At 43.3% G+C, this 13,803-nt stretch overlaps 1 protein-coding gene across 1 annotated transcript in view; it reads left to right on the forward strand.

Annotated features, from left to right (window-relative positions):
• CACNA2D3 (calcium voltage-gated channel auxiliary subunit alpha2delta 3) overlaps positions 1 to 13,803 on the forward strand; it is a 794,881-nt gene that overhangs the window by 354,531 nt on the left and 426,547 nt on the right. The window contains exon 6 of the mRNA XM_060109938.1: positions 13,432 to 13,563. Coding sequence (XP_059965921.1) covers positions 13,432 to 13,563 — 132 coding nt within the window. The remainder of the gene's footprint in view (positions 1 to 13,431; positions 13,564 to 13,803) is intronic.

Genomic DNA, 13,803 nt, shown 5'->3' on the forward strand with positions numbered 1-13,803 from the left:
ATTCGATAGTATCTGCATAGATGGCTTGTCTTCTTTCTAGTTAACTGCTGAAATAAAATTAGTCATCAAATGTGTTAGGACTCCAGAATGTTACTGGAGTTTTGATTTACTCTACTTCTGGTCGTTTAAAATACGTTTGAAACTGTTTGATCAAACTGATTAAATAAACCACCATCACTATATAAAAGTTTTAGCATCTTTATTGCTAGAAGACCTCTCTGAATAAATGTTTCCACAAATAAGAAAATAATAAAGTTTGGACTACTAAAAGTTTTAAGAAAAGATTTGTGAAGCCTTGACATAAAAGCATGCTCTTATTAAAACTATTCCAGCTAAAATCTCTAAGTAGCTCTGTCCTTGAAAGTTTTGGAGATCAGCTTCCATTTCTGAAGGCCCGTCCTTGTCATACATCATTTTCGTAGCAGCTGGCTTCTCGCTTGGTGAAGTTCCTGTTAAATATGTATGGCCTTGTTGGTTTTATTTTAGTAGCAATAACATTTTTTTTTCTTTTTCACTGTTATTTGTAGCATGTAATCTTCTGAACTTGCAGCATTATTTCCCGCAAAGCACTTCTTTCTGTCTTCTTTGAATTTTTTACTTTGCATCCCAAGAGATCTATCTTTTGCATTAAACTTTCTTTGATAAACTTTCTTCTATCTGCCATGCACTTTTAGAACACTGAACAGATTTCTTGTACACCGGTGTGGTATGGAAATGCTTCACTTGGAAAATGATTCTGCCAGATTTAAATTATTTAGTGGAATTAGTGCTTGGTGAAATCCCGAGTCACATGGGTTTTGTGGTCTCTGAGATGACTCTTTGGGTGTTTGTGACCATATTGGAAACTTGGAGGAGATGTTTCTGGTTTGGCACCCTCTCTTTCCTCTTCCCGCCAGTGCCACTCTGAATTTCTTTCAGAAACCCATCTTTCATGGCTGCTGGGCTTGAAATCAGACCCAAGACTTAGCATTTTTAAGCCAATCAATCAGCATGCCTCATTCCGCTCTTGTTTTGGTTAGCTCAGGGATGGGTGTACAATGCTCAAAGTCAATAAAAGTAAGGAGACATCTGAAGATCTCACATTCTACCTGTGAGTATGGTGGGAAAAAGTTTGATGACTGTAAGTGCTGCAGCAATTCTGTGGCCCCATAAGGGGAAACGTTGGAGATGCTGGGGCAAGGGTTGTAGGGTGAAAGGCCGGGACGTGTGAGAGGAAGCGTCTGAGGATGGAGCCAGCTCAGTTGGATACAGAATAGAAAGACAGAAACCACAGCCTTGGTGAAACCATTGGCAATCTCTGGACCAACCTACCCTTGAAGCTGTTTCTACCCCTAATCTTTTTAGTTCTATGGGCCAGTATTTTTAAAGGTATTTTAATTTGGCTCTTTGGTTCCTTAAATTGGAAAGATTCCCAGCTTGAAGAAGTAGAGGGTGTATTGACATAATTACAGTAGCAACAGTCTTAAGTAGCATCCAGTTAAGTAATTTAGTGGATTAATTAATGTTTTCCATTTCTTCTCCCATCAATAAAACACTTTGGCTGATGTCTGGAACATGCTGAATGTCCATAGCTAGCCAACTGCCCACAGTACTCAAAAGGCCATGGCCTTACATACAATGATTGGCTAAGTGTTAAAAGAAGATGTTATGTATTATAAAAATGATTCCTTGCTCTAATTATTTTTGGTTATACACATCGTGATCACATCAGAGATCTCTCTCTCTCTCTCTCTCTCTCTCTCTCTCTCACACACACACACACACACACACACACACACACACACCCCACACAGAGTCATTCGGTTCCATTCCCTGTGGAATGGGGTGAGTTATAAATGGAGTGTCCATCCATTCTGTTCTGCCAAGAATATACCTACTTACACTAATTATCTCTATGTATTAATAAAAATACCCCCCCTCAAAAGTGATCCAGTTTGGATAATAAATTATATGCTCATCTAGTTACAAATCATGGAATAGAATTAAACCTACACCCTTTGATTTTTCATGAGCTTATGTGACAAGAGGAGGGTACCATCAAATACCCATCCTTGCCACTCAGGATCTAGTGTGCATTAGCTGCTGAAGGTCCATAAACTCAATCATTTGGTCTCAATTGATTGAGCCCAACTGCTGTTGTTCAACAGGCCAAAAAAATAGTTGATATAAGCATTTGTGGGGTGAATGAGGTCTGGTGGAAAGATGGCTGGAACATCCTTGTTAATAATTCTTGGCCAACATTATTGGAAGCTGGTATTATTCCTAGTGGATATCATGCTTTTTGGGAGCAGTTTGAACTTCCTGTGGTACAATTGGGCTGGGGGTGTGGAGAGCTTACGATCAGAGGATCTTCGCATGAAAATGAGCATCAAAAGCAAATTCCTATAATGTTCTAGCCATGTGAACCCAGTCCCCTGGTGCCATATCCATCAAAACCACCTTGGCATGAAATTGGCTTCCTCCACAGAGCTCCGTGAGGGGGTGGATCTTCCCCACAGCTTATTTGCAGAGAACATTGTCTGCTTCTTAGAGCATCTTTCTGCCCTTTTTCAGGCCTACTTCTGACTCCTGTTTACATGTTTCTAGCAGTGTCAAGCTAGAAATGCCCTTGGTTATGTGACCACAACTACAATTTTCTTATTCTTGGGGCTGCATGCCTTCAGGAGTTTGTCAGTTTTAGAGCTGGAAGACATAGAGGATATATCATTTACATTTTATTAAAGAAAAACCACAGTTTTCTTTATACAAGGAATGTGTTCACATTTCACCTGCCATCCTACACCCTGGTGTAGATGCTGTTAAGGTTGAGATATGAGTTACTTAGGCAGGAAACTGGGAAGAGGTGATGAGCATGGCAGCTCTGAGCCACCGAAGCTACATTTCCCCAGCCCCAGTCATTCATGGGCCACACTCATGTCTTCATCTGTTTCTGCCCAATGCCTGTTTGATTACTTGATGCTTTTCTTTAAACTGACTCACTCTTTATTTTCATCTAAATAAATTTAGCCTCGTTCTGAGCAATAATCTGTGTACCCATGGGTTTGCTGTGTTGCTTAAAATTACTCTAACATAATGGAAGTACACAAAGGCTAAAGTCTTTAAAAGTTCCTTTGTGTTCTACCTGAAAGCACTTACCTAGGATGGCATGTGTGTGTGTGTGTGTGTGTGTGTGTGTGTGTGTGTGTGTGTGTGTGTGTGTGTGTGCGTGCGTGTTTTGAGAAGGGAGTGAGGGCAGGGCATAAGCCCCTTTCCATCCATGGTTCAAGAAATAAGAGATTAAAATTTTATTCTGCTATTTCAATGGCTACTTGTAGCTCAGATATCTGGCAGCAGCATTCCAAATTTGGAAAAGGGTACTCCTCTTTTGGGAATTTAAAAGCAAATTAAGGCATAAAAGACCCATTACTAGACGTGGTCATTCTGATCCCCAAACCCAGGCCATTCGCTAGACAATTGCCTTTCCTCACCCCACTGCACCCACTTACAAAGACCAAGGCTTCCAGCGTCTCAAAGGATGACGAGATCCTGGTACAAAGAGGAGAACGTGTCTACACCTCCATCACCATGACCATACCCATCCTGCCACCACTGAGTGGCCTGTTAAATCGATGACAGTGTAGATGTGGGCAGGACTTGGACTGAAACACAGATCAGAGGAGTTCTGTGGGCCTTCTCAAGGCTCAGCTCAATCTTCCTTCTGCTGTGCCTCTTCTTCCAGCTGGCTCATATTTCCTTCTTCCTCACTCAGAACTCACCTTTCATCCATATCCACCCCATCTTTCCTACCCACAAGCCAATTTTTCAGGCTGATACCCTGTGACGTCTCTTAAAAGCAGTGCAGAATACTAATTCCCTTCCGTGCCCCAACCCAGGCCTCTCTCAGAAGCCAGACTCAAGGCTGCATGTCGTCTCTCCATATAAATCTCAGAGCAAGTGCAGGAGAGTCAGCTCTCTGCCTTTGGGTGTTAAAAACAAACAGCGAAGTTACGCTTAGCTCTATTTCCCTGTTTGAATGTCCACAATCCACTTATCTCCCTGTCTGTGGTTTCTGGGCCCGCTGCATGGTGATATGCTACCCTGTTTCCTCTGCACCCCTCTGCTCCCTCGGCCTCCAATTCAGCTCCTTCCTTTGTCCAGCCTCAGTTCTGTGTCTTCATACCGGCAATATCCCTGACAGCTGCTTAATTGCTACACGCGTTTGTACAGTTCCCTAGCAATTATATTTCAGACCCTGTCAGGGTACCTGCTAGCCTTGGGGCTGTGTTTATGTTAAATATCAATAAAAAGCTGATAGCATCAGTGCAGATGGCAGGCTCACAAAATCATATTTTACTGGGAGCCACAAGATGGAAGGGAGGAATGTTTAAATTCCTCTCTTCTGAAAGTTTGGAATGAGAGGAGACTTTCTGAGTGAATATCAGGAATGGGTTCTTACCAAATAATGACAGCTATAGGTTCTATACTCTAGCTGGGAGTTGTCTTTTTGTGTGTGTGACTTGTCATAACATCAATTTTCTCCAGAATTGTTTCTTTGTGCACTTCCCCCACACCCCCCACCATGGAACACAGGACAAGCCTTCAAATACCCTAGGTAATTTTAAATGCCTGTTGACTGAATGGGTACGTTTATTTGGCTTTACTTTGAGTGGGGTGTGTGTGTGTGTGTGTTTAAGACAGAGGCCTGGGACTAAGGGTCTCTGAGCCCCACCCCACCCTCTCCCCATACCCCCTGCACTGCCTCTTCTGAGGGACACTTTCGCTTTAGGTGAAAGGACAGCCTAGCCCATCTCAGGCTGTGTAGCTTTTCCCCAACAGGACCTCGGTTCTCCCACCCTTCAGAAATAGTATTAGCCTTCCCAGGAGCTGTGAGTATGACGGTGAATGAGGCATGTAGGGCAGCTGGCACCGTGTGAGCCCATAGCAGTGCCCATAAAAAGTCTTGCTGAAGGTTTCCAACACCCAAATGTGTGGTCAAGGATTTCTTTTTCTTATGGTTCCCACTCTTTCATGCTGCTTATGAATAACTTCTATCAATTAGGGACACACTGCAAGAACATCTGGCTGGGATGTACATTCTGAGGACTGTTGCAACAGAGAAATTGGTGTTTGCAAATCTGTGACAATCCAGCTGTTGGAGGACAAACTCTTGCCTGTTTCCATCAGTAGATTTTCCCATTTGTGTGCCATCTAAGAAGCATGCCAGCTCCCCTTGGGTGAACTCCACTAGGATGCAGTACTCTGGAAGCACTGTCCTCCAGGCTTCCTACTGTTGAGGACGCCCTGCTTGGATGCTGGGACGATGCAGAAGAGAGCTTCTACCTCTGGAATAAATGCCTGCCTTCAGAGTGCAAAACTTGTTTGGTGAGATTGTCCTCTCTACACCAATGGCTCCTCTCACTCTGCCACCCTGCCACCCTAGTGCAGGCACCATCCTGTCCCACTGGAAGGACAGTAGGAGCCTCTAAACAGTCCCTCCACCCCCACTCTCCTGCCTCTGCTTGGTTGCTCTCCAAATGGCAGGAGTGTGTACCTGCCCTCTCTTCAAACCCTCCACGGGCCTCCATTGCTCCTGAGATTGCCAGCAGACTGCAGCCCAGGATCTTCAAGGTCCTGCTAGGTTCTCATCCTCTATCCCTCCCACCCAAGCTTTTTGTCCTCTGAATTCCAGGTATTTAAACTTGCAGTTGGCAATGCCAGGACCACTCTGCACCCGCACCCCCAGCCCCACTTTTAATGCCTATTCATTCCTCAAATTCCAGCTTGATCAATAATGTGTTAGGAAGACCTTGCTTAAGAACATGTTCCCCAGCATCGTGTTTTGCCCCATCTGATACTAATCATGACTGTAATCTTACACTTAATTCAATAATTATTGGGTTTTCTGCTTTCCCCAATGGACTATACATGCCTTTGAGTTAAAGGCTTTGCCTGGTTTTCCCCACTGCTTTGTCCCCAAATCCTAACACAGTGCCTGGCACACAGTAGTCATTCAGCATGTATTTTCTGAATGAATGAATAAATGCATACTACATCTGGTACAGGGGCTAAATGCTTTGGAGAATGTTAGAAAATATGACATGATTTACACCCTTTAAATGGGTTGTACAGTGGCAGTAGGAACAGCTACTATAAATGAAACAAGAAAAGAAAAGCCTCAATAAGATTGTCTAGGGTGGGGATGTGGGTGTAAGTTGGGAATTGGAGGGGAAGCAGATTTGAAAATGGATCCTGGGCCAGACCAGAGCATCTTAGAGCACTGGGCAGTGAGATATAGTCTCTGAGTGATGGGTTAGCAGAAACTACTGAAGCTTCTGGGTCAGGGTGTACGATCTTGCCTTGGAATTCAGCACAGATCTGCAATCAGGATGCCAGGTTCCAGAGAGCCGCAGCAAGGGTCTTGCAAGGCTGGTGTTATTCTAGTACTTGTTGGTGGGAAAGGGGTGGCTGTGCTCACCCCATCTCTGAACCTGTCCAAGGTGAGTTTTATTCCCTTTCTAACCAGAGCAAAACCTCAGGGAGGAAGTAGGCTTTGATTGTTCGGCTCTTTGTTAGAGACCTCAAGGGAGACTCAGTTAATGGGACAAGATCACATATCAAATGAGGTGTTTTAAATTAGTGATACCAGCTTAACTACAGTTTATCAGATGCCACTTTAGAATCCAAAGCCCCATTAGATATACTTATCTTCACTCTAGAGTGTCTTATCCAAGATTTTATGCCTTGTAAATGTCCCCTCTGCAAGCAGCCCCCAAATCCAAATGCTGATGGTGATGAAAGAGCTTCACTGTGGCTCTGCAGCAGAGACCCCAAGGGGGATGCATTAGGGGACCCTTGCAGACGGGCTCTACCTTATCTTTATCCACCACGTCCTCTTCAACTCACACACATGCCTGGAGCATTAGGTGTGAAGATGCTGTCAGGGTCCCCAAGAAAGCTTGATCCCAGCCCCCTCCTCCAGGGACCACCCACTTCATTTATTTGTTGACAGCTGGGGGCAGACAGCCTGCTCTGGGCCACATGTTACCTTGACTGCACCTCCCATGCCACCTTTTTCCCCCCACCCCTTACTATCTGGTGAGTAGTAGAGTTCGAGGCCTCCATTCCAGTCTTCTTCCATCTAATAGCTTGAACACAACATGCAATTTAGCTAATCTCTACCTTGGGCAGGTGATGTACTGGGGCAATGGACTTCAATGCTCTGAGGATCAGTTTCCTCATCTGTAAAATGGGGCTAGGAAGAGTAGTTTGTAACTGTCCTGCATAGTCCATGGCACATTATAAATGTGCCAGAAATGGCAATTTCTGCTGCTATCAGTATCATTATTATTTTGATTTCTATCACATAATTTTCTTTTTTTTAGTATCTCTGACAAAGACTTGGGAATGGTTTATTCCAGGGGGATAAAGAATGACAAGGAGGAAGAAATGCAAGTTCCTCCACAAAAATTTAAATATGTTAAGGGAGGAGGACTATTTAAAGTTGATACATTTAAGGCAAAAAATCCGAGCAAACAAGTTCCGTCATCGATGTGAAATCCCACTGGGGAATGAGCTCCTGAAGTCTAGCACATTGAGGCAATGGGCTGAGAGTCTAAGGTACCCTCTAGGTTTTGCCAAACTGGTAGCTGTGTTCCCTACTCACTTTGCTTCTCAGCTCCATCCAGAGTGGTTCAGCACTGGGCCATAAGTATTCCTCATCCCTCTCTTCCCAGGACTGCCAGAAAATGCCTCCGTATATGGGAAAAGCAAGCTGCATTTAATATCTAGCACATCACTAAGTTTAGAGGAAGGGTAAATGTTTTGCTAATAAATCTATTTTACAATTCAACACACATTAAGGGCTATTTTCCAATACATATTAAGTGCTTGATAATTAGCATCAAAAGTATTCATTATTTAATCTATGATCTATTTAGAATGAATGAGAGAGACGTCATTTGCTTGCTGAAATGGGAGACATGAAACCTCTCCAGCCATTCTCCTCTTGAATCTGGTCCAGCATGCGGGGCTGAGGAAAACTGTGTGGACTCAGTGCCCCCAGTAATCCCTGTGCTGGTGTAATTTTATATCCAGGAGACACACACCTTCAAAGACCTTTAGGAAAGCCCAAGATCCTTCCTCCAGCTTGTTCAAGGCAGGAAATAAATACCTTCTTTACAAGGGCCATACTTCAAAACCCAGTTGAACATGAATTCAGTCCCTTCCCTTCAAACAATGGCTTTTGGGTAACAGTAGTTTGTAATTCAATATTAGCCTATAATTGTTCATGTATGCTCCGATTCTCTAGAAATAGACCCATATTTTGTGGTAGAAAATGGCAAGTTTAAATTAATACAGTGCTGCTAATTCACTGGAGAATAAATGATATTGAGAAAAAAGATGAAGGGAGTATCAGGTAACTTTGAGGTCTGGAGAGGAAACTCAAATACCAAGGCGTCCATAAAGATCCTGATTGTTTGAAGGGTGTGTCCTGGAAAAAGGAAGTAGGCTATGCTGGCTATAGATTTCAGAAGAAAAGAAATTTGATTTTTGAACCATGAATAAAAGCGTGATGGGCCTTGGCACTGGTGGAGCACAGATTACATCTGTTAGAAAATGTATACTTTGCAGGAAACTTTGCTGATCTGCTAAAATCCTCACCGTGGCCTGCCCACCTCTCCAGCCCCATCCTGTAACTCTCTCCTTTGCTCACAAGGCTCTAGTAATACTTGTGGCTTTGGTGTTTTGTTCCCTAAGACATGGGTTTCTTCCCAGCTCCAAACTTCAGAACTTGCTGTTCTCTTTGCCTAGAAAGTTTTTGCTGGCCAAGGGGGTTTTGAGCTGATGCCTTCTTAGCATTCAGTGCTCTCCTCAAAGAGGTCATCTTTGACCGCCCAATTTGAGTAACTCCCCTTTCCCCAACTAATCACACAGGGTAACTCTCAAGCCTACCATCCCTTTTACTTGTCTTCATCACACCCATTTCTATTTGGAATTTTCATTTCTTTTCCCTTGTCTCCCCTCCTCAGACTGAAATGTCAGCTTCATGATCTATCTGGTTCAGTGCTGAATGCCTGAGATAGTAGGTGCTCAATAAATATTAATCGAATGAACAGATGGAAGAATCATCGAGAGTGCCTGACCCTGATAATCTGAGGAAGGGAGGAAGACACATAGATAAAGCCCTACCTGGATGGTCCTACGACAGCTGGACTGCCCTGTGTGGGGAGTTGGGGGCTCACCATAGAGCTGCAACTGGTGATGTACCCTCCTGGTGGAGCCCTCCTGTTGCTGGGCACCTATGTGCCTTGTACCACCAGCTTTTGAGGGAGGGCTGCTCTCATTTGCCTTTCACAGATGGAGACATTGGGACACAGGAAAGTTAAGTCACAAGTCCAAAGCCATTAGCTAACAAGTGTTGAGTGAGGTCTCAAACCTGGGATTCCAGCTCCAGAGCCCAAGTTCCAGACTGGTGACTGCAATGTTGGGGTGCTGCCCAGAGGCATGCTGCAGAGAACAGGGAGGAAAGTTGGGAGTCTTCTTGGAACTTTATTTATTTGCTAAGACGGGAGCAAATAATGGCCAGTATGTATGGAGTGTTTTGTATGTGCCAGTTGCTGTGCTTAGTGCTCTACATACATTAATTTGCTTGAGGCTCATCATCTCAGGTCACAGGAGGATGGAACTTGGGACTGAAATGCGATGGCTACTCATTCACAGAAATAGAACTAAAAGGAAATGTGTGTGTGCATGTGTGTAAGGGGGAGTGTGCAGAGAGAACGTTAGCCATCTGTGACATCAGGTGACCCCTATGTAGCAAAGTGCAAACTTGAGAGGAAAGCACTGATGAGAGCAGTTATTGGTTGGAAATAAAAAAGGAAGCTACAAATGTGATTTTTTGATGGATTGTAGGATGTATTATAAAGAAAGAGTAGGGATGTGTGAGTGCTTTTCAGATACAAATTGCAAATTGATCAGAAAGGTGGTATGGGACTCTTACTCTCTAAACTTCTGCTAGTAGTCTGTTTTACTAAAAGCTGAACGTCTGATAAATTTTTGACTGGCATTGGAGGTAATTAAATCTCTCAGAAGGTAGAGGAAACAGGAGGAAGAATTGCTATTCCTATACTTCATATTGACCAATATGAATCATAAGTTGATGCAGAATGGACAGGAACATTGGGAAAATGACCATGTTACGTGGAGTTCACTTTATTGAGCAGAGAGGCTGGGCATTGACACAACACTAAACATTAAGGGAAATGATTTTAGTCCAGTTTGTTGCACTACAGGTAGGACCCATTGAAAGAGGTCAGGAAGAATTGTAAGCTCATAAAATTACAATGCAGACATGAAAATCTGAATTGTTCCCATAAAGAAGAAAAGGGAGAAGGCCTTTAAACATCCTTCACTAGGAAAAAGGCCCACATCTATTAAACTCAGATTTTAAAAACAGTGCATTAACAACCATAGAATATGGGTATATTGTATAGGATAATTAAGAGAGTATGAGTACATGTAATGGGTTGAATAGTGGCCTCTAAAGGATATGTCCAAGTCCTAACCTCCAGTACATCCTTCAAATGTGACCTTATTTAGAAATCGAGTCTTTGCAGATGTAATTAAGATAAAGGTTTTGAGATGAGCTCATCTTGAATTTAGGGTGGACCCCAAATCCAGTGACTGGTTCTCTTAAAGAAAAAAGAGAGGGAGATTTGACACAGAGACCCACAGAGGCCAAATGAAGATGGAGGCAGAAATCGGAATGATATGTTTATAAGTCAAGAAACGTCAAGGGTTGCTGGCGACCACCGGAAGCAAGGAGAGAGGCATGGAACAGATTCTCCCTCAGAGCCTCCAGAAGGAATCAATCTTGCTAACACCTTGATTTTGAACTTTTGGCCTCTGGAATAAATTTCTGTTATTTTAAGCCCCCACCCCCACCCCAATTTGTGGTAATTTCTTACAGCAGCCACAGGAAGCTAATACAGTCCATTAAACCCCTTAGATTATTTTAACTAGACCATATTTTTTAGTGATTCTACTTCCCTTATTCATCATACCCTGGGAAAACCGAAGCCCTCTTTTCTTAAAGAGACATAATTTCAGAGCAAGATGTGGTATCCAAATGAAGTGGATGAAATGATCCTCAGGCACTACAGTTCTTTTTCATTTCTGAAGGTGCTCACAGTTCCCAGAGGGAGGAACAATCTTAGGTTAGTAGGGCTATCTGGAGATACGGGCAACCTTTTGCTACCCCCAGAGAAATCATGCTCAAGAAAAAAGAATCGTCTAACTGGAAACTGGTGAACTCCTTAACATGTTGAGACAGGGAGCCAGTGAAATGGAGTTTTCGCTTCTAATTGTGGAAGGTTTTTATAATTGAAGTTATCGATGGAAGAGGCAAGAACCGTGGATTTTTCACTGTCATTATTGTATCTGCACCTTTGTGGATTAATTTAAGTGGCTTTCGTAGCAAGGAGTGAGTCACAGTAATTATTGTCAAGCTTGGACAGGAACAATAAAAAACTCCATTTTCCAGGATGGTGAGGATAGTCTTACTCAAAATTACTTTACAGGAAAAAGTTGACTTGATCATTTTCACTCTCCCAATCAGTGATGTGGTTTATTATAGTTTACAGGAGTTAGAGCATTTGCCCTTGAGATGAGAGTTAGAATCCCAATTGCCTGTTGAATCTGGGTAAGTGGTCTGAAAGAATGAGACAGGCTGGAGGTAAGACAGTAAGACAAGGCGCCATGTCTGTCCACTGGGTCAGGCGTCATATCATGGCTCTGTCTCACCCTCCACATCTTGTGGGCAGCCAGCTGGCAAAGGGCAGGCAGCTGGGGAGGAGGAGTGGCTAGCACAGTGCCAACAGTGAGTTTCCTTGCAGTGTACCTAATTTACATAAGCATTTCTAGAGTTACTTTTTTCGTTGGCTTGCTGTGCAACTTACGGGCTGGACTGATGGAATCTGTCCCCGTACCCCCTGTCTGCGTAGTATGGAGGGATCTTTGGAATGAGGACGCCACAGTGGGGTTACTGTGATTCACAGTTCCACAGGGAATTCTGGTGAGGGTGCTGGACTCCAGGGGAATGGACTAGCTCCATTGATGACTTTGTGAATGCCTATGGCCGTTAGTCCCTTTCTGCCAATGTGTTTTACCTTCCAAACAGGCCAAATAATTGGGTATTATTATCCCCATTTTACAAATAAGGAAATCACAGATAAGAGGTTTTGCCATTTGCTAGTTGGGTGTTTTAGGAAAGAACCTGACCTCCTGGTGCTCCGTTTCCACTTGTATAGCATGGAGAACAACAGTGGACCTGCTGTGGAGGGCTGTGGTGGGGGTGACAGGAGTGAAGATGAGCACAGTGCCTGCCTTGCAGGAAGGACTCAACAAAGGTTTCTTCTCCTCCTCCTCTTCCTAATTATTAACATGCTCATCCTATTGTCATCCTTACCCTCATCATACTGGGACTGGACAATTATCTATACTCTTGCAACAAAATTTTGCTGAGTGTTGCATTATTTTGAAACAGGATCTTCCAAGGTTAAAAAAAAGTGGACAGTTAAAGAGTATCCTCAGTGATCCACCGTGCTTTGATCAGTATGCAAGAAATATATATTTTCTGTCTTTGTCCTCACTCTTAATTCTCATCTGTGGACAAAAGACAAGGGGTTATCTTTGGGCTCCCAAGGGTGAGAAAAAGACATTTGCTCATGGGATGACAGGGCAGAAGAGTAGATAGTTGTCTGGAATTGGAGAACAGCCTTTTATTCATCAATTCATCCATCCATCCATTCCTCCATTCATCTCTTTATCCATCCATACATTTTTGGAGTTTCTGCCACATGCTGGCCAAAGGTGTGCAGCAGGAGATCAAAGCAAGATTGTTCCTGCCCTTATGGAGCTCATAATCTGCCGAACAAAAGAGGTAGAGAGATTTAGTTATGTAATTCTAATTTACTTATTTATTTATTTTTAAAGCAGACTTTTAAGTTAGAGGTGGAGATCCTTGGAACAGGGCTGCGTTGGCTGAGGTGACTGCAGTGACAGAAAACACATTTTTCCTGTTTTCAATGCTGAGTTCTGACTCAGGAGCCGAAAAGTGGAACAGGATGCTAAGAAGGTCTCTCTTTGCTTTCTCTGAACTATTTGCTCAGCCAGATTGAAAGTTACCCAAAAAGGGATGTGCCTTTCAAGTAAGGAGTCATCACTAGAGGCTCCTGGGTGGCTTAGAGGGCTCAGGCAGGATGGGGAAGCTGTAATGTACATAAAGCTGGAATTCCCAGGAGCTAAACATTTCGGGAGCTATAACTTTCTTCACAGCTTCCTGCAGGATGGGCCCCATGGTGATATCTGCCAGCTACGTGGGATGCCAGCTGGGGTTCTGTTTCACTTTGGTTTGTAACATTCCTCTTCTCTCCCCCCGCCTTTTTTCCCCAGATCCAGCAATTGTCAATGGGGTTTATTGGTCCGAATCCCTAAACAAAGTTTTTGTAGATAACTTTGATCGTGACCCGAGTCTCATATGGCAGTACTTTGGAAGTGCAAAGGGCTTTTTTAGGCAGTATCCAGGTGAGTATCCCTGCATTGAGAATTATGATTCAAGTTACTGATCCTGTGATATTTTCCTTTAGGGTTCAGGGTTAACAATTTTTTCCCTTCCCTTAGAAGAAAATGAAAGATTAAGTTCAAATCTATTAAATCTGTTGTCAGAGTACAGGACAGGAATGCAGTGTGGCATCTGCATACGTGTGCACACCCACATTTGGATCTACGTGTGGTTTCAGCATCTTCCTCAATAGAGTTATTCAT

This window comes from Mesoplodon densirostris, chromosome 10 (genome assembly GCF_025265405.1).
Source record: "Mesoplodon densirostris isolate mMesDen1 chromosome 10, mMesDen1 primary haplotype, whole genome shotgun sequence".
NCBI lineage: Eukaryota > Metazoa > Chordata > Mammalia > Artiodactyla > Ziphiidae > Mesoplodon > Mesoplodon densirostris.